At 35.8% G+C, this 26,206-nt stretch overlaps 1 protein-coding gene across 4 annotated transcripts in view; it reads right to left on the bottom strand.

Moving 5' to 3' along the window:
• CCDC138 (coiled-coil domain containing 138) overlaps window positions 1-26,206 on the bottom strand; it is a 33,270-nt gene continuing 7,064 nt past the window's right edge. For 2 of the 4 annotated variants that reach the window (XM_066176689.1, XM_066176690.1), the window contains exons 8-15: window positions 24,898-24,975; window positions 24,711-24,821; window positions 22,416-22,580; window positions 21,695-21,811; window positions 20,407-20,599; window positions 17,940-18,116; window positions 2,709-2,847; window positions 1-1,536 (exon numbers count right to left, since the gene is read on the bottom strand). In XM_066176689.1, the coding sequence (XP_066032786.1) occupies window positions 1,365-1,536; window positions 2,709-2,847; window positions 17,940-18,116; window positions 20,407-20,599; window positions 21,695-21,811; window positions 22,416-22,580; window positions 24,711-24,821; window positions 24,898-24,975 (1,152 nt within the window). In that variant the 3' untranslated portion in view covers window positions 1-1,364. Of the gene's footprint in view, window positions 1,537-2,708; window positions 2,848-17,939; window positions 18,117-20,406; window positions 20,600-21,694; window positions 21,812-22,415; window positions 22,581-24,710; window positions 24,822-24,892; window positions 24,976-26,206 lie in introns of those variants that run through there. The other 2 variants (XM_066176692.1, XM_066176691.1) reach the window with 2 other exon arrangements.

The following is a 26,206-nucleotide window of genomic DNA, read 5'->3' as shown; positions in this document are numbered from 1 at the left end:
TTGACAGAAACCAAAAAGTACTGATGAAGAAATACTTATTTCAAAACGTAATTCATTGTCAGAAAATTCTTTTAGCTGTGATTAGTGTTTTTAAAAATTACCTAGAATTGGTTTCTTGCCCAGAGAGTGCACACTTGCTGTCTCATCTAGACACACTTGGTGCCAAATCTGGTGTAGACTCATTTCATAGAAAAGCTCGTTACAAATGTTAAGTCAAATTGCTAGAAAAATATTTGCAGTAAGAATGCAAAGAGCAGTTCAAAGACTTCTGGTAAAAACAACAACACCACAAAAACAAAACCAAAACACCCTCAATCAACCAACCAACCAAAAATCACCAAACCAAAACAATAAAAAAAGGCAAAAAATGAGAAATAAAAACTCTCTGAACTTTTATACTGATGTCAGTGTTAGTCAAAGACTGAAACACAGCAGATCTTTGAGCTTTAACTGCATTTTCAATTTTACAAATATAGATTTTCAGTAATTACAGTACAAATCAGCAATGGAACACTAACTTCAATTTTTAGAAGTATCCCATTTCCAATTTGTAAGAACTTCTAAACACTGAACTGCGGAAGACAAAAAACACATTCATACTCATAAAAGAAACATGGGACAGTGAAGATTGAAGATTGCAAATTAAAACAAAATACAGCAGAAGCAATAAAATACAGTAATTTTGTGTTACGGATTACTATTGACAAACATTTTAAGAAATGCTTTTATTTACATTTGCAAAGACATTACCATCCAGAGCTGCATTATACAAATCAGGATAAAATACTAAATGTTATTTAAATACAGGAAAAGATCAAACAAACTCTAAGAAATTCTGAAATCAAAATTAACAAAATTTCTTTTCAATTCATCTAGTTATGTTAAATTAAAATCTGGTTTTAATCATTTAAACTGCAGGATTATCAAAAGATAATCTTCTAAGATACCTGTCTGCTACTTATCAACCATAAAATAAATTAGAGTACTTATGAAACTCTCTGAAGAGTCAACAGCAACTAAGATTCATATCTGTAAGGAAAGACTGGTATTTCTGATCTCCTTACTCTAAGGATTCAATTGCTTACATAGCATAAGTCATTCACAACAGCAGCATTACTTCACTTCTTTAGAAAATATTGAAGAAAGCCATCTAGCATATTACAAAGTTTCTCATTTTCCTTTTTATGAATGAGTGAAATACAAGTGAGAATCCACACGATACAGAGCGAATTACACAGTACTGAGGTGTACATACTGCTTAATGTATTTCTACAAATCAGTAAAAAAAACCCCACTCTAAATTTCAAGTAACATAGGCAGTTGGTATACATTATACAGAACAATAATTTGATTGAAAGCTAGTGCTAGTGATTTGTGCTTAGACTGGAGGTAAGAGAGCTACTCCTCAAGAATTCCAAATTCAGCAGAATTGAATTGAGGTTTATACAGAGGAAGGTGTGATTTGGATCTATAGTTCTGCGCAGTTCTTGGAATATTTGATGAAGACCAAACAATTCAAACATCTTCTTATTCCTTCTGCAAAAGATTTTGAATAAAAATAATTGTCAATTGAAAATTGAGAAGTTTCACATAAACACTAAAGATGCTACAGAAAAAATATTTTTAATGAAGCAAAATATGCATTATTTTGACTATTTAATATAATTCTTCTATGTATGTTTCTAAGCATAAGATTATGGTGAGAAAAAATCGGCAAAAATTAACAAAATTTTTTCTTGAGTAAGTGATATGTACACATAGTAAAATGAAAGCTCAAGGAAAGGCTGTAACAGGGCTTTTCACTCATGTGAAGTAAGATTTCAGAGAATTAATTTTAAAAAATAAGGATTTATGAGCCAATTTTAGACTAGTAAATTCCAGTTAAAATTTTTATTAGATTATTTTACAGGAAAACTTTTTTTCCTGGAGTTCAATTTTATTCCTTACAGGAAATGAAAACCTCAGTTTTGTCAACAGCTTTAAGTCCAATGTAAAAAATTACACAGCTTAGGTATCTCCTTACATAAATGAAACAACTCCACTGAGCAATGTGCCAGTGAAGCTCAGCAGCACATTACTACTGATATGATGACCTTATTTACAATACACCAATAATCAGTAAGCAGTGGGAACACAGTTTAAAAAGTTGAACATTCCCAAAAGGGCTTAATTGGCTCAAAATCTTAAATTTATTTTTTGAAGGAAATGAAAACTGATGAAGCTTGAATGCAAGTCAAAGATAAGACTAAATTTTCAAAAGAGCTTACTACTAAGTATCTGAATAGAACTGAAAGTCTAGAATTCTCTTCTAAGAATTCTAAGCATTTTTGTCACCTGCAGACATAAGGAATAATTCCTCTTTAAGTCTACATTGTGAGGCTTTTTTCTGGTTTGCACTCTGCAACCTGACCTAGATTTATGCACTAATTGAGAGGCTTGTCTTAAAACTCTGTGACAGAAACAGTTTAACTGCTAACATTAAAAGTCCAGCATTGTATATGGCATAAATATACATTTATATATATTATTTATACAATATACATATTATATACAATATATTATATATTATATAATATATACAATAAATTTATACAAATTCTGGAATAAACAGAAAAACAGAGATGAGTTTTTGGAAAAGAAAAAAGATAAAGGTCACCAAGTTCATTGACCTAATAATAGCTAACAGAATAATGGTAATAATGGATTACTTTATTCTGGAGAGTTTGTGCAGTAAAACAGAGAGCTTTTCCAAAACTACAATATCCAGCTTAGAACTTCGAAGCAATGCAGAGCAAGTCCGGAAGAACAATTCATTACTGCAAGCTTCCAGGAAAGGCTGTAAGGAACCTGGAAAAGAAGATAATTTAAAAACTGCACCACAGAGTTCAGTGCAGAGAAAACTGTAACTGCTATTGATACTTTTAGGCCTTAAATGCTTCATGTTGTGCAATAATTACAACAAACAAATATTTCAGTTTCTGTTGAACATGTGATGCAAAACTCAGGTAAAACTAGAAACTGAAAAAATGCAGGTTCCTAAGAGTTCTGACACTACTGATCCTTGGATTCAAACAGTCTCTATTCTCTTTAGAACAAAGGAAAACAGGAAACAGAACCATTTTAAACTCAAATAAAAATTCTTACTTATAAAATATTTACGCAATGCTCATTTATCATGGTTCTTTCCTTCAGACCATGGGAGGGGACCATTAAGCTGAGCAAAAAGACCCAGAAAGAAATATTTTAAGCTGCTGCAGATAACATGGACAGGAATAGTACATATAAGAGATCGTGTGAGACCTGAGAGTCTTTCATTATCAGCATACTATCCCTCTAGTCAGTTTCAGGAGAGGAAACGCAGTAATTAAGACGTAACAGTAAGATCTGTACAACAATTAAATAAAAAACCCCTCCCTTAAAATAGTGGATGAGTTTTTATGTCACACTGAAAAGCATTTCCTTCTACTCTGTTTCTCAAAATCTAGTAACTTCAAAATAAGGTTAAATCCATTCCCTGGATATCTCATTCTTGGTTCTCTTATAACAGATTAATTCATAGCAAAAACATAAAGAAAAAAAAGTAACAATTTGTTTTTCCTTAAAATTAACAGACTTTCATATACCACAGGACATTTGCATTATCGGAATACACACATGCGAGGAAAATATTTTAATTGCATGATGTTAAAATATTTATTGTGTTCCACTTAATAAGAAACTTCAATATGCAAATTACAGCATAAACCAACAAACAAGACATTAAGAAAAATTCATATCCTGAATAGTGTACTTTATAAGTAGGACATCAAGGTGTTTTTATCAGTACAAAGAGCGCTAGATTTAGGTTTTGGTCAAAATTTTCCCTTTCCTTGTTCAAGGACATACAACTTATTAAATGTAACAAGTAGCCTTGGAATGAATTCAAGGTTTTAATTTATTTCAGAAGGTTTACTGATAAAAAAACCGAAGAAGTGCTACAGAAAACTGCTTGAAATAGGGCTTAAAAAAGAAATCAACTTGGCATTTAAAAGCAGCCCGAGAGCCTAGATAACTAATTTTCTGAGCTGGGAATTTATGCTGAATATTCAATAAGGACTCAGTTATTCCCATTCCAACAAATGACCAAATGCCATCTCCCTGGTACACAGGGAACTCATGAGACTTGTGGGCCTTTGCTGGTTTATACCGTCAAATGAAGAGACTGAGAAACAGCAAATGCCTTTATCACAGATCAGAGAAACTATGGCTATACGTAATCTTTCCTCTCTTTTCAGCAGAGGTGCTTTTGCTCCTTTGATTTAAAATGCTGGATTCAACAGGTGGGATCCACAACATACATAATGGAATGTGTGGATGGAAATCATACAGATGCAGGATAATAACAGAATTTGGTAGCAAGAGGCCAACCTTGCAGCAATAAAAAGCAACAACAACTGATGTTCTATAAAGTTTGGAAAAGGCAGGCAGATGTTTTGTGGTTTGTATAGCTGAAGTATCCCGTGTTCTTTACCCAAAGCAATGCAAAACAACAATTATTCAAAGAGATATTACCAAGGCAATAAATCACTATAAATTAATTTGCTTTTCTGTTTACATCTACTTCCACGTTTCTTCCATTCTTTCTACCATGTTCAATATACCTATGGTTTTATGCAGACTGTCCTCTCAGTTTTAGTACTACTTTCAGTTACAATTTGCTGTCTCTAAATTGTAACAGTAATAAAAATAAAACCAGAATAAAAGTAAAGTAGAAAAAAAAGCAATAATCAGTGAAAAAAAGATGAGTAAAGATACTATTTCTTATTTATTTTAGCTTATGGTCTTCAAAGTATACCACTTATTTTTTTCAGTATTTCTGTACTTTCTCTGCAGAAGGTATTATTTTTCAGAAATTGTCATATAAAAAAACCTCAGAGCTATCTGTCAATTACAGCAAAGAGATAATCCTTAGGTGAGTTTACCACATGTGCTACATTTAGTGATACATGACTGACATACACTCAAGACTTTGTGCTCTTTACTGAGCCACTGGTGTCTGTGACAGAACTCTGGGTTTATTAAGTACATACAACAGTGTCTTAAACCCAAAAAAATAATTAACTAAAATTTCACTTCTGATACGATGCTGTAATGCCCTAGTGAGTCTAACTTGTTAAAATCCATGAGAAGTGGTAACAAAACTATCAACAAAAACAGCAAATAAGCAAAGTCCAATGAACACAATCTACCATTTTAAGAGTGCTTCCTGACCAAATAGTTCTATCACTGATGAGGATTCAAAGTAAAATTTCTGTACAATAGCAGGAAGAGATAACCTTCTCTAAAGCAATGAAAATCTAGGACTACAAATTCTGAAGTCTGTAACTTTATAGCAATTCTACAGAGCTACAAATTCATAGAAATTCTTCTAAAATTTGCTAGAGTTCCCACAAAGGTCTGCCCATTCCTAAGAAACAGAAATGGTCGGTCCTATCAACCTGCACTGCACCACTGATGAAATGTGTTTTAACAACAAAAACTTGAAACAGTGTCTCTTACTTACCAAAGATGCTTATCAGAAAGAGAAGAAAAGAATAAATAAATAAATAAATAAATAAATAAATGTGTGAGGACATTGATATTCGAGAAGCAAACTGAGAAGAAAGTTCTCTTCTTTCTATTGCCTGTTGAGACAACAAATGGCTTTAAAAAACTCATTTAGCATGACTTCCGACTCATCTGACCTCTGATTCATGAGAGATCTGAAGGTAACAAAGACTGCTTGGCTAAACAGGGCAATCCTATAATTTATTCTTATAAATGCCCTTAGCTAGCCATAAAATGCTCTTAATTCCTTTTCTGCAGGGTAAACAAATACCATATTTAACTGACCTGATTATTTCTTTGCTGCCTTGCTCTTGCTGGTTCCTTAAACATATTGCATTAAAAAAAATATGCTCACATGTATATGCTGTAAGAATCTTCTGACTTTGAAGTTTACAAATTAATGTAAAAGAAAATATTACTTTTAAGACAGAGGATTTTTCCTACAAAACAGAAAAACTAATGTGGTAATAATGTGTAAAAGTTTTCAGAGTTAATAATGTGAAACCCAACAAAACCAGACATGTTTAAATGGACTTTCTGTACACTGTTTATATATTCGATTCAGATAAGCTTTTGAAGTTTATATTCTAAGTAATCAGAAAATGAACAAAACAAATATACAATTTAAATGCATTTCTAGCTGATTAACTAAAAATAATAAGCTTCACATTTTTAAATATTTTGGTGGGTTAGATTCTGCATAGATTTTTCTTTTATTTAAATATTTTAGAAAAATGTTATTGGAATTTATCCTGACAAGACTTTGTCACAATTTAAAATAATCTGAAAAAACCTCCAGTGGTTTCCTTAAAAAATTGGACTGTGCTGTAGTTGCATTAACTTAGCTTGATTGGTAGACTGCAACAAACAGTAAGAAATTTATCATTCTTGACAGAATTCATATGAAATTTACCCTCAAAGTAATCAGTCACACAGAATCAGTCACACAAAATCTAACCAGCTAGAGTTACCCAGAAATTTCTGTTTCATATCTAAAGCTATGTCACTTCAGGAACTAAAATGACAAACCTAAGTTCACATTTTAACAAATTAATGATTACAGTTGTGCCTCATTTTCTAATTGAGAGAGAATCTGCTGGGAGAAAGGAGAACACGTCTCAGCAATGAAGTGAATGATGCAGCAGTGTCTACTAGTGTGGAAAAGTTACCAAATGCAAAAGGTAACTTTGCACCACAGCAGAAACACTTCAAAGGAAACAGCAACATCGCTTGCTTATAACCAACTGCCTCTAAGAGTCACTTGTAAGATTTGAACCATTTGCTGAATTAAACATTTTCTCCTTTATATCCAGTTGCCAAGAAAACAGGCTAGATTGTTTAGTGTCAGTGGTTAGAGCACAGTGTAGGTGCCTGCATGGGTGATGCTGAGTTAACAGAGCCCAAGTGGCAATTTCAGCTGGTCACCCACTATGTGTTGACCTCAGTATGGTCTGAACTGCTCTTCAGTTTCCTAGGGTGTTCAAGACATTCAAACAGACATGGGACACGATGTGTAGGAAACCAGTATAATTCTCATATGGAAACTGGAGATTACATCCAGAAAAAATTGGGATAGCCCTATATTTTATGGTGTTTTTTGACTGTCTAGAGCTTGATGAAGGGGATGACAGGGTTGAGTGTTTGGGGCTAAAAATCAGGGGAAAGGCCAAGGCAGAAATCTTGATGGGAGTCTGTTATAGGCCACCCAACCAGGAGGCAAAGACAGATGAACTAGTCTATAAAAATCAGGGAGATGTCTCATAATCCCTAGTTGTTCTCACAGGGACTTCAACCTACCTGATACCTGCTGGAAATACAACAGAGTGGAGAGGACACAGTCCAGGAGGTTCCTGGAGCGAGTAGAAAACTACTTGACAGATGGTGAGGAAGCCAATTAGGGAAGTCCCCCCCCACTGGTTCTGCTGTTTGTGAACAGAGAAAGAGTTGAGGGTGATGTGATGGCTGGAGGCCATCTTGCACACAGAGATCACAAAATGATAAGAGCTTTTTATTCTTGGAGAAGTAAGGAAGGAGGCCTGCAAGACTACTAACTGAGACTTCCAGACTTTAGCCTGTTTAGGAGACTTTATTTTGTTTAGGAGACTGATGGAGAGAGTGGGATGGGAGGCAGTCCTGAGGGGCAAAGGAGTCCAAGAAGGCTGGACATTCTTCAAGAAAGAAATCTTAAGGCACAAGAGCACGCAGTCCCCATATGCCAAAAGACAAGCTGGTAGGAAAGTAGACCAGCCCAGCTGAAAAAAGAGGTTTGGCTAGAACTCAAGAAAAAAAAAAGTTATGGCCTTTGGAAGAAGTGGCAGGCAACTCAGGAGGACTGCAAGGGCGTTGTGAAGTCATGGAGAGAGACAATCAGAAGGGTCAAAGCCCAGATAGAACTTAGTCTGCCTATTGGTGTAACAGACAATGAAAATGTTTCTATGGATACACTAATAACACAAATAGGGCTAAGGAGTGTCACCACCCTTTACTGGATAGGCGGTAGAAACATAGTGACAAAGGATGAGGAAAACACTACCTAAAGCCTTCATGTCTCAGTCTTTAATAACAAGACCAGTTGTTTTCCAGGTACGCAGCCTCTGGAGCTGGAAGACAGGGGACAGGGAGCGGAATGAAGCTCCCGTAACACAAGGGAAAATGGTCCATGACCTGATACACCACTTAGACACACAAACAAGCCTATGGGACCAGACAGGATCCACCAAAGGGTATCGAGGAAGCCAGTGGGAAATGCTCACCAAGCCACATTCCATCACTTACCAACATTCTGGTTAATGGGGAAAGTCCCATGTACCTGGAGGCTGGCAAATGTGACACTCATCTACAAGAAGGATTCAGGGAACTAGAGGCCAGTCAGCCCAACCTTGGTGCCAGGGAAGGTCATGGAGCAGGTCCTTCTGAGTGTCACCACATGGCATATGCAGGTGTCAGGCCAAACCAGCACAAACACAGGTTTATGAAAGGCAGGTCTTGCTTGGCCAATCTCATCTCCACCTACAGCAAAGTAACCTGCTTGGTGGATGAGGAAATGACTGGATATTTTTTACCTGAACTTCAGTAAAACCTTTGACACTGCTTCCCACAGCATACTCCTGGAAAAACTGGCTGCTCAATGTGTGGAAGAGTGCACTGTTTGGTGGGTAAAAAAACAAGTAAAAAAACCCCAAACGGGTAAAAAACAAGTCAGGAGGAAGCATTTTGCAAAGAGAGAACAGTCAATGCAATGTATTTGCAGGATTTGGACCAAAAAAATGGAAAACTGAACATATGTGCCCTTCAGTAAAAATCTAAAGATATTTTCAGGAACTAAAGCAGAGAAATAAAAAAGCAAATAAAATGTACTACAGGTTTATCTGTGAGTATGTGCATGGGAACTACAGTTGTTGAGACAGAACAGTCAGATATTTTTGTTTGGTAAATAAATGTAGCAGTTTGAACTAATCTAGGCTTCAATACCATTTGAGAAAGCAACATGGGATATTATATTGCAGAAAATGGGGGTTAGTAGACTGGCTGGAAAGTGTGTTGTGTAAGGAATTCACTAAAAATGAACTTCAGTTGTAAACACTGATTTTTGCAATTGTGCTTATCTGGTGTACTAATTAATGCCTATGGCATAAAAAGTAGGAATAGTCTAATAAAATTCAGTGCTGGAACTGCCTACTCAGAATGCAGCAGTCTAACATACATGGACATCAGAATTATCTTACTTGCTAGAATAGCAATAGTATAAAGGTGATATACTAAGAATCAACATACATTTTTCCTGGAAAATCACTGATTATCAATGGATCAAAGGATGGATTTGATCATCAGATGAAAGCTTTTGCTGTGCTGATTGAACTCAGTTTGTCTATGAGCAATCAACATGGTGTTATCATTAAAGACTGATTTTAATGAGGGCTGACAGAGAAGAAGACATTTTACAAATAACCTAGGTAGCATTTTAAATTGAAGTTGCGCACTACTATGGGTTACTTTGTTCAAGAAGCCAGAAAAGGCCTAATGAAATATCAAGATCACAAAAGGAATCACAACTCTCTCAGTGCACACCTGAAGGGGCTTTGTTCCAAACACAATGAAAAACTCTAAGAAAACCTTAACATAAATAAACATCACTTGGCCTCACCTGTAGTTCTGTAACATTAGATCCCAAGTGAGCAGGTATACAAAGTCTGAGCTCTGACACTGCATAGATGTTACTCAAACTACAGAATTTTTATTTTCCACTTCCAAGGAAAGTCTTTCTTTATGGAATTATTTCAATTATGACATTGCTCAAAAAAAAGCTGGCTAAAAAGTACAGTAGTTCTGATAGTAAAATACAAAAAAAAATGTGTACAAAAATATTTTTCCTACTTAAATCATTTTATGGAAAACTATAAAACTGTAAACTTTTTATTAAAAATATGCAAGTTTGGTAAATAAGAGCTTACTTCAATAAACTTCAATGTTCTAAAGATTTCATAACTTAAGTTTACTGGAAAGTGGATGTGTATATCCAAATACTGATATAAACAACTCTCTTTAACATCAAATACATTTTAAAAGTCGGCATTCCCATCTACCTTCAGAATGATAATTCTGCTTAAGAACCACATTATTACCCTAAAAAAAGGTGAAGCTTTACTTCCAAAATGGATACTTGGCTCTACAAAACTTTTTATTTAATGGTTCCTTCTGTTTATTCCTTTGGAGTGGACAAGACTGGGGTGTAAAATTCAGAATGGCTAAGCATTACATGACCGCCACTAGAAAAGGGAGAAAATAATGACACAGATGTTATTTGTTAATAGAGAGGGGTACTTCATACTAAATGAATTTCATCAAAAACAAAGTATTCAAACTAAATTTTAAATTAATTAACAAAAACTGTGCAAAGTTTTGGTGTACTTGCTTGCTTTCAGCACATATAGGTGGGTCCGAACATTAGCTAGGCTGCATTTAAGAGTCAGAGATCCTAATCTGTGGTTAAAATATTAAACTAAAACATCTATTAATCCAACACAATTGTCCACTGTTTTCAGAAGAATGAATAAAAATTACAAAGGTAAGACAGGATAATAGAGGAAGGATTTCATTTTAAATGGTTTGTGTTTCAATGTTCAAGCCACGTAAGCTGTAAATCATTTCTATCACTACAGCTTCAAAACACAACTCCTCAGGACAATTTCACATCTGCTTTTCACACGAGTGAGGGGAATCCTACCTTAATACAATATTCACAAACTTGACATTTTTATCCTGTCAGTACTGCAGAACAAACTCACCGGAAAAGATAAAGCTAATATGCTGGAAAATGTTAAATTTTAATCTGTTGAAGCATACAGGCATTTTTTACCCCATGCCTTCACTGCTTGGAGCCTGTAAAGTCTCAAAATGCTAAGTCTGCAGAGGAAGCATAAAGGGGCAAGTTTGAGTTTTCTTGGCAGATCCCGACCATTGACTTTTTAGAAGTACCCACAGAACAGTGCACGTTGTAGAATTCCTAGCATCGGTTATGGAAGCATTCCAGCAAGAAGGAAAAGAGGAGTGTCCTACAGATAGTCAACAGAAGAAGACTTCAGTTTACATGTAAATAAGCACAGCTTCTGATTATGGAGAAAATCCTTTTATCTTCACTGGCTTCATCTGGACACAGACTTGGTTATCCATTACAGTAATATTTTCTTAAAAAAAAAAAAAAATTAAAACTAAAAGTAAGGTTCAGTGGATGTGTAAATACAGCTCACTTTTGCAGTTATTAAAATTCTTCAGTTATGTCAATATGGTTAAGGAATCACACTTAAGCCCTACCAGAATGTGCCATAACTTACAGTAAACTTGATTATAATTTTTTATAACATGCTTTCTATAACTTTTTTTTAATGTGCTCTCATTTTGATTTGTGAATAAGTACACACTAATATAAAATATACTCTCTGCAAAACAGAAATAAGCTTGAAGACAAAGTACATTTAAGTTTTATTTAAAGCAAATGCCACTGTTTTGTATTGTCCAGTGAGCAGGTAAGTTCTGATTTCATTGAATGAACTTAAGGTTGAGAAAGGGGAACCTATTAATCTATCTGACAGCAGTAAGATATCACTGCAGGAAGAGTTTAAGATATATGATATCTTTGTAAAAAAGTGCAAAATGTGAAACTGAGGCAGGGAGCTCTCTGCCAACAGATTTCAAATCAGGCATGAACCACACTGCACTTAACAACGGTATTTTTGATAGGTGAATATAAACTCCCTACATTGTTGGAAACCCTTTTAACTGATTCACTAGTTAAAAAAACACAGTAAGCTGTGTGAGAAGACAGGAAGAACACTACTGAACAAGATTGCATATGACAAGTATTTAACTACAAGGTGATTTAATACCAATGATGTGCTGTTCTTCAACATCCACAGAACAAATTTGCTTGATGAGGTCATCATACTTATTACTAGATTGTTTCCAGAAAATGTTTCAAGTCTGGTATCCAGGAATTCTCTTGAACAGTGTGCTGCAGCTGCTGTCCTAGAAACAAGATCTGCTGAGAAAAGAAATTTGTAGTCTTAGGGAGGGAGCTTTGGAGTATGAAGATGTCCTGGAAGCCACTGTTCCATACTACAACCATCTGGATGATTAGAAGTAACTATTACTTTAATTATCAAAAAATTAATTTTAATAGTAATTTTAATGGGAAACAGTAAGAGCTTTGTTAGGCAATAAATACATTATATGCCATTTTACTAAACTGAAACATCAGCATGTAGCAGTTAATGTGTTTTATTCTCAAAATTTCAAAGGCAGTCAAAGCACTCTGCATTTGTAGAAATCTATCACCAAGCCATTCAGCATATAACAAGATACTAAACCTACTTTTGATGAGAGTTCTATCAGAGAACATTTTGCTTTTAGATATGTCTTCAGAAGGGTCATAGGTTAGAGATGGAACTAAAAACCAAACACTATGGCCTGGAAGCTGCTTTCCTTAACTGAAGTAAGGAAATCTTCAAAAGCTGTAGTACTGAAATCCTTCTTCCCTATTAAACGAGCAGGAATAGATGTCTTTCTCTTTTCCTAAATGAGAATCAAGAAAGACGCCCTCATCTGAAGCCTCAGATTCAAGGAAAAGAGCACCGTGACTTGTAAGACTTGCTCCCTTGTCAGCTTTTATCAGTCAGTCTTTGCAGTAAGGGAAAGGTGGGCATCCTCAGAAAACAAGCATGGATTGAAATACTGGTAATGGGTATGGAGAGCAAGAAAAATTGAAAAGGATATAACTGAACTGACAGACCTCCTATCTGACCATGGAACCAATGAGATAGCTACAGTAAAAATACAGCTATACCAATTTATATATCATTATGTACACTTTTAAACAAAAATTAGCAGAATGTATTAAGAGAAAAGAGATAATATATCTTTGTGGAGTTGATTTTCTATTGTAAGGTTCACAAGAAGCTGTTAACTCTCACAACTGTGGAATTTAGAAGCAACCTATCATTTCCCCTAAAGAGAGCTGACCAAACCAACTAGACTGCAACTTAGGCCACTGAGCTAATCTGAAAAAAAATTTCACCATCATATAAACAACATGAAATATAACATAAATTATTTAGAATTATATCGTTTATCCTAAGAATTATCAATAATTTCATGTCAGTTCCTTATTAAGTTTCTAGCATAGGTTAAAATAAGCAATTTGCTAACAAAATGCAAGTGGTTAGGTAAGGACCCACACAGCTGCAAAATTTTGTTCCTCAAATCTACTAACAGTAAAAGTAATGAATAGAATCCAGAGAAGTACTGGAATATGGAAAAAACCCTAGCACTGTGAGAGCATAAAAGTAAACTGAAACTGAAGTTCTTTTGACACAAAGTAAACTGTCTGAATTACTGCACAGCATCTTTAGCAGTTTCCTCTCACTCTTATGCCCTGAGGAGCATTCTAACCTCAACTTTTTTCACCCCTGACATTTAAAAGTCAGTCTGTGGTCCAACTATGAATGAGTTTGTATATGACAAGAACAATGATAAATAGAACATTTTACCTCCTCCTTAGGCTGTAAGATTTTTGTAAAAGAGGTGAGGCAAACAAGATTGGAATATATGTATAGATTTATACCACACACATATATATCTTCTGTATATCAGACACATTGTTACAATTCCAAATATGTAATGATTGGGTGTACTGGGTCTGGCTGAGACAGAGTTAATTTTCTTCACAGCAGCCCTCAAAGTGCTGTGCTTTGTATTGGCAGCTAGAAAGGTGCTGGTAACACACCAGTCCTTGGCTACAGCTAAGCAGTGCCAGTACAATGTCAACACTGTCTCTCTAAAATTCCCCCTCACCAGCAGGCTGGGGCTGGGCAAGATCCTGGGAGGGGACACAGGCAGAACAGCTGACCCAAAGTGACTCCCCTACCATATGGTATGTGCTCAGCAATACAAGCCAAGAAAAAAGAGGAAGGGGAAGGCAGCACAAGAGGGGAAGGGGGCATTCCTTATTTATGACACACCTTCTGGAGCAAACTCTATGCATGCTGAAGCCCCGCTTCCCAGGAAGTAGCCAGACACTACATACTGGTGGGATCTTTTGGTTTCCTTTGCTTACATGTGGGCACTTTGCTTTTGCTTTAATAAACTGCCTTTATTTTGACCCACAATTTATTTCTTCAATCTTATTTTCTTCCTCCTGTTCTGCTGAGGAGGGGAGTGTCAGAGTGATTTGGTGGGCACCTGGTTTCCAGTCAGGGCCATCCCACTATATTGGGACAAAATAGTGGGATTATTTTTTTCAGAATTATACAATGGCACAGAAACTCACAGATGTCTGGGAAATAACAGTGCAGCTAAACTTGATGCAACTTAATTTCAAGAAACACATGCAAATTAGCTTTCTAGGGGTACCAAAAGTCTGAAACATTTCTTCACAGAATTCCACAAGTGGCCTAGTTGGAGAGGTACACTGTTGTTATCCACCCCTGTACAGAGGAGATGTAGAAAGAGAAAAAAAGTACTGAGGTATGTCACCTTTCGGTCCTCCATCATTTCCCATTGAAATGTTGGTGTCAAGACTCTCACAGATTGTTGATGCTAAACTCGTGAAAAAAAATGGACTGCGTGAAAGCCTGTCTGCCAGTTAGATCCACAGCAGTCAGACTATTAATTTTAATTTGCCATTAAGGTCTTGTACATAGACAGAAAAGAAGATGATACTAATGCCTCAGCTGTTGCATTTGACATCATGTTTTCAGTAAGTGAAGCACTATCAATGTTGTGTGAACTTGCAATGGAAACCTGGATTCTGAACCCACTGTACCAGACATATTATGAAGCAAAATGCAATGATATTGATCCAAAATCTAAGAACATGCAAGCAATCCCGAAGTACTGCACACTCTCATCCTAGTTTCCAGCAAGAAAAATATCTGTCTTAGTCTAGTAGGTACCTTCAGAGAGACCTCAACAAGTTAGAGCTGCACAATCACCAACCATATGAAGTTTAACACAGTGAAGTGCCAGATTCTGCACTTAAGATGGGGCAGCCCTGGATGTACAGACAGGCTGGGGAATGAGAGACTGCAGAGCAGCACTGAGGAAAGGGACCTGGGGGTCCTGGTCAGCAGAAAATTGAACATGAGTCAGCAGTGTCCTGGCAGCCAGGAGGGCCTACCCTGTCCTGCAGATATCAGGCCCAGCATCACCAGCTGGGCAAGGGAGGGGATTGTCCTGCTCTGCGCTGCACTGGGGTGGCCTCACCTCAAGTGCTGGGGGCAGTTTTGGGTGCCACAATATAGAAAAGACATCAAGGTATGAGAGAGTGTCCAAAGCAAGGCCACGAGGATGGTGAAGGGTGTGAAGAGGAAGCCTTATGAAGAGTGTTTGAGGTCACTTGGTCTGTTCAGCCTGGAGGAGACTGAGGGGAGACCTCACTGCAGTCTTCAATATCCTCATACATGAAAGAGGGGCAGACACTGATCTCTTCACTCTCATGACCAGTGATAGAAATCAAGGCATGAAGCTGAGTCAGGGGAGGTTTAAGTTGCATATGCATGGAAAGGGTGGTTGAACACTGGAACTGGCTCCTCAGTAAAGTGGACACAGCACCAAGCTTGTCTGTATTCAAGAAGCATTTGCACAATGCTCTTAAATGTAGGGTGTGACTGTTGGGGTGTTTTGCACAGGGCCAGACATTGGACTTGACAGTCCTGATGGATCCCTTCCAACTCAGCACATTCTATGATTCTGTGATTCTTCATATGCAGCTTAAGTAATTATCCTTAATGTATGAGGGAAACCTAGGCTTCATTTCTGGAACATGAGAAAAATAATTTCTTACAGGGGAGAGAACCTACCAAAGGACCTCAGATAAGCCTGGACTGGACAAAAACATTAGCATTCATTGCTTACTATAAAAAAAAGGCACATGCAGTTACAGGGAGTAGTACCGCAATACAGTAATTATTTCATATCTGATTCACATTTTTCAGTCTGGACAACTGAGATTCAAATCTGTAAAAACATCTCATAAAACAAGAAAAAAAAACCCTTAAAAATAAAGTCATAGAAAATTATATGCTAGAAAAATCTCCACTAGCCTTTTTTCCAATTTAATCTCTAATTGCTTCATCTCCAAAGGTATTATTTTTGAGCAAGAGTATTGTAACACTCATATAGAGCCAGAAAATTACTGCAACGAATTGAGAGAATGCCTAGGATGGTATATATTTCATAAAATAGTACAAGTCTAGACTTTGCTTCCTGCTGATTGGATGCTGTCTTTTGAGGTAATATGACTCCATATTTTAGGATAGGGCCACTACCTATGTCTTCATATTTAGGGCTGCACATGAATACAGCTTTAAAACTGAGTGTGAATTCCTGTTTTACTCTAACACAGAGTTCTCTTCTGAATAGTTACTGCCACCTTTCAAAGTTTGTCTTTTAATGACTTTTTAATTGGAAACTTACCAAGGAAAGTACACAAGTTCCCATCAGCAACATTGTTTCTCATTGTTAAAAATTTCCTGCAAAGCATTATGTATTGGAAAAGACCAAAACATGCCTAATTTGTGTATTGGCAATTCATTTTACCAAAGAGTAAGGCTTTACATAAGGCTTTATATCCAGCTGCCAAGAAAAAAATTCCAATCAAATGTCAATTTAATTAACCTACTCTTCCTTCCCTGATTTCACATAGATAGAACTTCTCTGAGAAACAAGAAAGCAAAATTTGAGTTGTACAATATATCTTCATTATTCTTCAAACTCCAGGCACCTAGTGTATCAGAATGACTGCTGCTAGGTAACAGAAGATGTACTGTCACAGTCATTACCCAAAGAAATACCAAATACTGTCCATCTTTCTTAGATTGTTACCTTTGTGCATACAATTAATTTTTTCCCAATCACAGTTATGGCTATTAGGAAGAATAGGTTAAGACTCCATTAATTACCTGGTTAGAAAAAGACTGCAAGAAGAATAGAATTTTAGCTAAATGTTTTTGAACTTAGGTTGCTACAAAATTGCTTTTTTCTCAATGTTATACCATCCTAAGTCAAACATGCTTTCTATTTAACTAGTACAAAGCGTAATAACAAAACACTTCCAAAACAATATACATTTCTGTTCTTAAAGGCAGTGAGTGACCTTATCTTTAAAAAAAAAACCACTCACAAGGTTTATTCAACATGGCATTGGAATGTGTCACTACCTTCATGCTCATCCAGGTGGTTATCAATTGATCCTTACCTGCACCACCTGGAAAAATGCTGTGACAAATAAGTTTACTAATGCTTTTCTAGGGCAAAACATTATCACCTTGGCACAGTAAAATTCAGCAAAACATAACCATCTCATCTAGAAATACCCTTTCCAAACCAGAAATTGAAAAATGATTGGGGATAAGCTGTTCATTCAAACTAAGAGAAGAATTAAAATAGAACCTATTTTTTATCTCCACTTTCTGGCAGGTTTCCATGATTTGGCTTCCCTGGCACAGCCTGACTTCAAAGAAAAATATCAGCAAGGTAATACAGTGGAATAAATTGGAAAGCCAAACAAAAAATAGCTACAAGAAATTCATAGCAAGAAATAAGGAAGTAACCAGGACGAAATACAAAATACAGTAGCTGAGAGGGAGAAGAAAATACAAGATGACTCAGAAAAAGACAGACAATTCAGAAATACATTTTATGTCTTTACTGAATTCTTTGTACATGAAAATTGTAATAGTACATTAGACTATTTATACAGTTTTTACATTGTATTTTTATACTGCTTTAACCTTGTTTTTACGCTTTCCCCACCTGTTTTCATCAATTTTTTTTTTTTGTAATTAATTTACCAAATTTACCAGATTCCATGGTCATCTGAAGTAATCCATCAAGAGCACTGGAAAGCAGACTTGTACTGGATACTTTTAGGTGACTTAATATGACAGGCACACATTGGTATTCCAAAAATAAGGCCTTCCCTTCATCTGTCTTCAAGTCTACGCAAAGGGACTCAAACGCCTGAGCCAGGTAATCCACTGAAAATATCAGAATACAGGCAATAAAGCTTCTATAATCATTGTTTCATTAAGCTGTGTGAACAATTATCTGACAGTTACCACAGCAGATACACATTTAAAAATTAAATAGCTGAAAATACTGAATTTAAATTTTATTTAAGGACACTCTGCCTATTTTTATTCCTTAATTTACTGTGAGTGGAGAAAAAGACTATCTACAATTCATATTTTAGAAAAATATACTTACAAATGTAAAGTCCTGCAAATATTTTGTTTAAGAGGAAACAAAATACAAACTCACATGGTTTGAGACAATGTTGGTTTCAACATCTGGGAAACCTCTATTAAGGGAATCAGTGGTTGATTTGCCTGAGTGAGAGCAATTATTTTCATGAGAGCAACTAGTCCTATTCCTTCTATTAAAAGCTGTAGTTTAAGTATAAACATTTCATATTCTCATCCATTGTGAGAAATTACACAAAGGATGTAGACTAAGTGAACCGATATATTTTCTTAAGTTGCTGCTGTCAAATCTTCCTCAGTATCTTGGAATTGCATTGATCACCTGGAGCACAGAAAATCAAGTAGAAGGAAACAATTTATTCTACTGCATTAGTTTAACTACAGTGCCATCTGCTGGATACTGACATTTTGAAGGAATGGGGACATATGTTCAAAACAAATCTGCTATTTTATCACCAGATCATTAGTGCCATGTGGTCAGATTGATCGAAATTCATACATGGTGATATCTGACATATGTTTAACAACAGATCGTATTTTCTGTGTTACAGAAGCCAGCAGTAAAAAGCAACCATGAGAAGCTAAACTGATTCATTCTAATCAAGAGTGTTGTTCATCTGCTCAGGGTGTATCAGTCTCTGCAACGACTAGTTTTTTATTGCAATTCTTCTTGCATTGTTTTTATCAAACATCCCTAGAATGTGAGTCTCAATTTGAGACTAATTATCATGCTTCACCAAAATATGTTGACTGAAATAGTTCCCTCCAAGAGCTGGAACATTGTGTTAGCTCATGAATGATATCAGGATGGTCTTCCATCACGTTTTATTCCCATGTTTACTATAAATACTCACAACACATGTACTGCACAGGTCAATAGGCATAAAACATACTAATGTGCTTAAACATCTAATCCAGAAGCATGACTTCGGTGAATAAAAACTCTATTCATTATTTATGCATTTAAAATCTTTGGCATTCCTGTTTCATGTCAATCAGGATGCCACAGATCGTAGCAATTTCATGACATGGATCTCTGCTGTCTAAGAAATGCCCCAAAATTTAACATATTTCATGGAAAAGACTAAAAATATCAGATGCCAAAGCAGGCATTTGATTTTGACATTTTGGCATGGTATTTCAGGAGTACCTTAATAATTAACATCTCTGTAACCTGTATCAATCTCTGTGTTACTGACAAAAGAAACGTGTTACTTGTAAAGATATTTTAAAATACAAACCATTCTGAGAAAAAAAATGGTAGCAAAAATAGAAACATGGAATAATTTAGGTTGGAATCTAGTCCAACCTTCCTGTCAAAAGCAGGACCATCTGTGAGGTTAGGTTAGATTGCTCAGTTGTAACCCCACTAAAAAATTACTTGCTTTCAAAACGATCCGTGCTTTTAAAATGTCTTTGAAAAGGGAAAAATAAGTGGTTAGTACCACAAAGAATTGGAAAAGGGCTACAGAGATGTTCATTCTTATGCTACCCTTGTAAAACTTATTCTTGCAGAAAATCACAGTTATGCAGACACACAGTACTGCTAAGTTGCTGCAGGTAAGCACCAATCACATCTTACACCTGCTCTTAATGGTACAGAATTACTTTTCTGCCTGACTCCCATAAAAAAGAATCTGCAACACCTTGTTCCCTGTTTCTCTTGAAGAAAGATAAGAGTTCATAACTGAAGGTAGCAGTTAACAAATCAGCTGAGAGAAGAATTACCATATTTGAGTTGTATTTTCCACATCTTTCCTCACACTGTCCAGACACAATCTGATTTGTATAATCTCGCAGCGTCTACTTTGAAACCTTTGTCCTCTTCCCCACTTAAGAAATGCTGACTTGTCTGACAAGTCATCACACCAAAAAAACCCACACAAATTCTAACATAAAATGAATAATAGCAAGAATCATACTTGTATATTTTGCTTTACAATACCCAAGTAAAATCACTTTTCACTAATAAGGCATAATAGACTCTACAGTATCAAAAAATGCTTTTTGTCCAGACACATGACTGAAATAGATAAATTAATGTAAAAAAAAAATCTTGACTTACCTTGTTTCACTGTTTTAAGCACAATCAAAGTTGACAGAAACCTCAGAGGCATACTGAAACTCTTAAAGAAAGCTGCTGACTTTGATTTACTTTCTGTAGACTGTTCAGAAGAACTGTGTGGGTTTCCCTTACTCACTATGCCTTTGAAAATATCTTTGCCAAGTCTCCTCATGGTTGATCTCATTTTTGCATGCTGCTTCAAACAGTGCATACAGTTAGTGCAAACATTAAAATTTGACATACATATGTTCTCCACACAGTTAAATATTAAACTGCAAATGCTTTGACCATGTACAGGAATATAATCAGTACAGGAGATACTGCTTTGTGTTCTAAAAGCAGTTAAACAATATTAACACGGTGCCTTATCAACACACACTTCAGCAAGAGACTACTTAGTGAGGCTCCTGGATACTCTGACATTATTTAAGTTGCCTTTGGTTTCAGAAAAAACTGTTTCAGTCAACAGAATGTTGTAAGCTTGCCTGAAGTTATAGTCTTTAAAAGCACTTACAGAATCAAGGTCTAAATATGAAGCTTGAGAAGACTGTACAGGTAACATCTACTGGATTTTTATCATAAACTCTACAGAAATATTTCCACAGAATCAAACTTCACAATATGCTTGTTTAAAACATAGTCACTTAGTAGAACTGAACCCAACATCATACTATTGTACTGAATTTAAACTCAGGATATTTCCAAAGTTTTTAGCATTTGATTTAGCAAGTGAACATTGACAGCACTATGCTGGGTCTTTACAGTAAAACTACTGTCTTTTTCTTTATTTTATAGCTAAATATTTTCTTAAAGCAGTCTAGTCAAAAAGAGCAAGGAATGTCTTGTGGTTAGACACCAAGCAGAGGAGAGAAAAATCAAAATTTCTTCATGGCTTTGCCACTCACATCCCTTTCAACAAATCTCATTCATAAAATACACAGTAAAATAACTGCCTTCTCTAGTGAAAGTTTTGATAATACATATGCAAAAAAATAGTTTCAGATGTGCTTAGACATCACAAGAGAGATCACATATATAGGAAAATGACATTTAGATACATACAGTGCAAAATTTAAAATTTAACTTGAAAAAGAATTTGTTATTCATTTGCCACCTGTCTGTGGTGAACACTATGAATTTACGTTTTACAAAGACAGCAGTTTCTTTTTTATATACTACCTGAAAACATCCATTTTTCATATGTATTTAATATGCAAAATCCATTAGTATCTTCTGTTATTTAAAAAAAAAAACCAAACCCATACTGCATGAGGACTAGTTGCTTTACCTGTGTATCAGTGTCTATCTGTCTTACAGACCAGTAAATAAATTTAATCACAGGCACGTGCAGTTTAGGATTCACATATGGCATCCACTGGAGTTGCTCAGTAACTATAGGCAAAAGCTGCAAAAATATACAAAACCAGAATTACATGCAGTATATGAACTATTCCATAATCTAAGTGTCAGTGAAAAACAAACAAACTTCCTAACTTTCTTTTGGAGTTTATCAGATTACATATGCAAATATTCTCTGGGCTGGTCCAGTACAGCTCACAGAATTATACGCATACACAGGTTCTAAATCTTGGTATCACAAGAAAAAACAACTGAGGTGTTGAAATACAGCATACCATCACCTTTTATTGGTGATAAATTGAAATCTTAGTATCTAAATAGGCATTAAATATTTTAAATTTGACCTGTTGATCTCCTTAAAACAATGCTATCACACATAAAAGACAAGACAAGCTATCACCTCACAGAATTCACTTGAAATAAACTGCTGACACTCTTAGGTTGAGACAGGACACAACACTTTTTATTAAAAAATTATCTGTATGCTTTACAAATGACAAATTATCTATTATATCTCACTGCTGGAATGAATATTGACTTACTAACAATTATTTTGTTTTAATTACACGCTGACCTGTTATACTCTCAGAATCATTTAAAACACACTGAAATCTGAAAACGTATTAACACAACCAAACAACCTTCTTTACCTTCATACACTTGTCCTGTATACAGGGGCTCTGTGAGCTCTGGGTAACCACAGGTTTATGAGTGTCCTCTCTCTCTTCTTGTGCTTCTATTTTGCTAAGATACTGCTCAGAGATCCAATCCATAAGGTAAGTTAAGAGCTCATAAACTTGTGAATTCAATGGTAGCTGTAATATATTCACAACATCAGATATTTCAGCTTTTGATTTAATGCTTTTTCTAAGCTAAAATAGTAACAGACTGAAATACATGAGACTACATTAGCTATGAAATATGCATAACAGAAAGGATGAGAATTTTATGCCTGATAAAATCTGAGAGGTGAGTTACTGTAGCAAGAGCCTGTGGAAAATGTATCCAAGGAGACAGTGATCTTGAACATGCCATGTGTGCTCTGCTGGGCCTTGTACCTAGGGTTTGAGAAGCCTGTATAGCACTAATGTAACTGTAATTTACAATATCTCTGGGAAAGGTAAACTGTGTGCAGGTCAAAGGTTGGAAGGTGGCAGTCCTGATGGGGAGACCATGGTACATCAAGGAGTCAGAGATCCACACCACAGTTAACCTGAGCAGGTGCAGTCTGTGGTGCACTACACAGATCAACCAAATGCAGTTTATCCTGTGCTTGGCTTCAGGATAAACTTAGGCAATTCCCTCTTGGTACTGCTGATCCTGCCTGGCCTTGGCCTTGTCTAAAAGGGCAACAAGTTCCTCTCCCATCAATGTCCTTCATGAACAGAGTTATTTTCTTGCAAGAAAATGATATATATGTTGAGTGGCCAAAAAGGAGGGGCTTCTCTCAATGGACAAGCTCTGCTCAGCATGACCTGGTAAAGTCCACCAGGGCTCCATTTGATGCTGCACAAACACAATGTTCCCAGCATCTAAAGGGACACGGTTTTTACTCACTCTCTATATTCCTCCTATTATTCTGTCTTATTAGCCATTTAGGTCTTTCTTACAAAGACCCAGAAGGAACCGTGCAGTGTTTCTTTCTCTCACACCACACTCCCCAGTGCCAAACACCTATAGTGACGGCTTCTGAGTGTGAAAAACATATACCCATAATTTTTTTTGTACTTGGTCAAATGGTAATAAAACAGCTTGGAAAAGAATTCACATACAGAATCACTACAGTTTATAATTCTGGACAAATGAATTACAGGAGAAAACAAGTCTTTGATGTCCTTCTCATGGGGAAATTCTTATTTCAATGCACTAGACCTACTTTGTTTCATTTCATGCAATCCACTGTTGATAAATTTAACTGGGTAACTAGCATTGTTTAAAAAAAGAACAAAGACTTCATGAAACTCTCATCCTGGCTTTACTACACTGCAATGAAATACTCTACAAAAGAAATCCAGATACCTTAAGACAGGCTGCATGAACAATTCCCTAAAGACCTCAAAAGTTTTCTTCTATCTAGCTTCAGATAACTCTTTTCCACTTCACTCAGAACTGTAACTACTGATGCTATTTGTATTTCATGTACAACCAAGAATGCTAAAACTGTATATAAAGAGAATTTGTTGGTTATATATAGACAGCACCGTTTTCAGGCATTCATTGTAGATCAATTAGATAGGGTGGTGTGAATCTTTCTCATTTCACAGTTTACCTCTAGCTAGAAAAAAAAGCATAACCAGCTGAGAGGTGTTGGCAGAGTAATACCATAAATGGAACTACATGGAGACAGAAAATTTCATTAAGTGATATAAGATGATATTTTTTTAAGGAAAAGAAGTGATTGTTTTGGAACTGTGAATGAACACTGGATTTAATTGGTGTCCTTCACTAAAGATTATTTCTCAAAAAAATAGCAGTAGTATACCACTTTTGGTTTAGAAGATTAAGGTTCTTTATTGGATACTTCTGAAAGACTACTTTTTTTCCTGGTGTTATTCATAAGGATAGTGCTGTACTGTGGCAGTAACCAGAATCAGTCTAAGATTTGTCCTGATGCAGCAAAAGAAACCTGTGGCAATGGATGCAGGTTATAATTACAACTGGCAGACGAAAGACAATGATCTGAGGAGGAAAACTTGCCATATAAATAAAAATATACACACATACATACACATAAGCAATATGAAATCCAAGACATATTTTTAGCAACAAACTTAATTCTTTGTTAAGTGTGGGTTTTCCCCAATACAATCTGTTTCTCTTCTTACTGTAACTCATACAATAAAATCAGAGGCTATATTTTGCAATTTCTAGCAGATGCACAGAGATCATTACACTGCCTAATGTCTTTCGAATGAAAAGATTCAAGACTTCTGCTTAATTCTTACCATAGCAGTTTTCGATGTTGCCATCGCTTTTTCCTGTTTCACAGGTTTGCTTTCTTTCATCACTTGACATAAATTGTTAGATTTACGTACCATTGAAAATTCATGCTTCCTCTACAACAAAATATAACAATGAATTATATTTCACTGGTTACCTATAAAAGCAGGTACATGTAAGAACAAACCTTACTTGTAGATTCTCTAAACGAGCTTTTACTTTTTGTGCTTGACCTTCCAACTTCTTGTTCAACTCAGTTACATCACTTAACTGAAAGAAGCAGAAAATATTCAAAACTGTAAATTCAAAACTCACTTCTTGACTTAATTATCCCAGTGAAGTAACTTGATGTAGTTGTTGAGCAGCTAAATTATTCAAGTTTTTTCTTATTAGCACGAAAAGTGACAGGAACAAAATCATTATCCACCGCCCTCAACAAATTACAGGATCACAGATTGGCTGAGATTTGAGAGCACCTGTGGAAGACATATGGTCCAACCCTCAGCTCAAGATGGGGCATGAAGAACAGGCTGCCATGTCCAGACAGCCTCTGAACAGTTCCAAGGTGTGAGACTCTTATCACCTCCAGGATACATAGGACAGCAGCAGTATCTCACTGTTGACCTGCAGCCCAACCTTTGAGAGTGCAGGGGAGAAATAAGCACTACTGTGAAACCCTAGATATACAGGCACTTCACATTTGATCACTTTTCATGAAAAAGTGACATAAAAATGAGCACAAATTCAAGAATGGTATAACAATCTTGCTAATGGGAAAGGTGGTTGCTGACCACACTAAAAAAGTAGATTGCTTGGTGAGAAAAGATCAGGAAAACTGCAACCTCCATTTAAATAAAAAAAACAGGCTCTATCCATACAACAATAAACAGCATAATCATCACAGAAGCCCTCAGTTTGCAGAGAAATGCAAAGATTTTATAGTGAGAGGAAATAAGACACATGGGTTGCATCAGAACCATCAACATCCTAGGAGTTAGGTCTGGCCTTCTTAAGGGAAAGTGTAAGGCTTTGCTGTAGATCTTTATTGTATTCAGATAATTAGAACATTAATTAGTTCAATGAATAAACAATGCTTGAATAATTTGGATAAGTTGTGTATCACCATTTTAGACCAGACTTAACAGTCAAGTGAGACAAATTCCTACTCTAAGCACTACAATGAAACACCACTCTAGTGGTGAGATAGTGAGAAAATACTGCCTTCATTAAAATTTGCAAAAATAACTGAAAATACTGATCAAACTGAAGTCAAACATTCTCCTTTTTATTAAATAGAATCAGAATAGCAATTTGGCACAGCAAATCTGCACAGGGTGGATCCCATTATGTCATAAAATACTTTCACTCCATCCATTCTCAATGGATTTTCCCTTCCTAACAATTAGCTGTTGCTAGTGAGTCAGTGGAATAAATCCAACTTCTTTTTTTATACTGTAAAAGGTCAGAAAGGCTAAATTTCAAGTACTAGAAACAGGTGAGA

Source organism: Chamaea fasciata, unplaced genomic scaffold, assembly GCF_029207755.1.
Source record: "Chamaea fasciata isolate MVZ Bird 193981 ecotype frontalis unplaced genomic scaffold, bChaFas1.0.hap1 SCAF_2, whole genome shotgun sequence".
Classification (NCBI taxonomy): domain Eukaryota; kingdom Metazoa; phylum Chordata; class Aves; order Passeriformes; family Sylviidae; genus Chamaea; species Chamaea fasciata.
The sequence above is the reverse complement of the archived record's forward strand: the minus strand, read 5'-3'. Positions and strand labels throughout refer to the sequence as shown.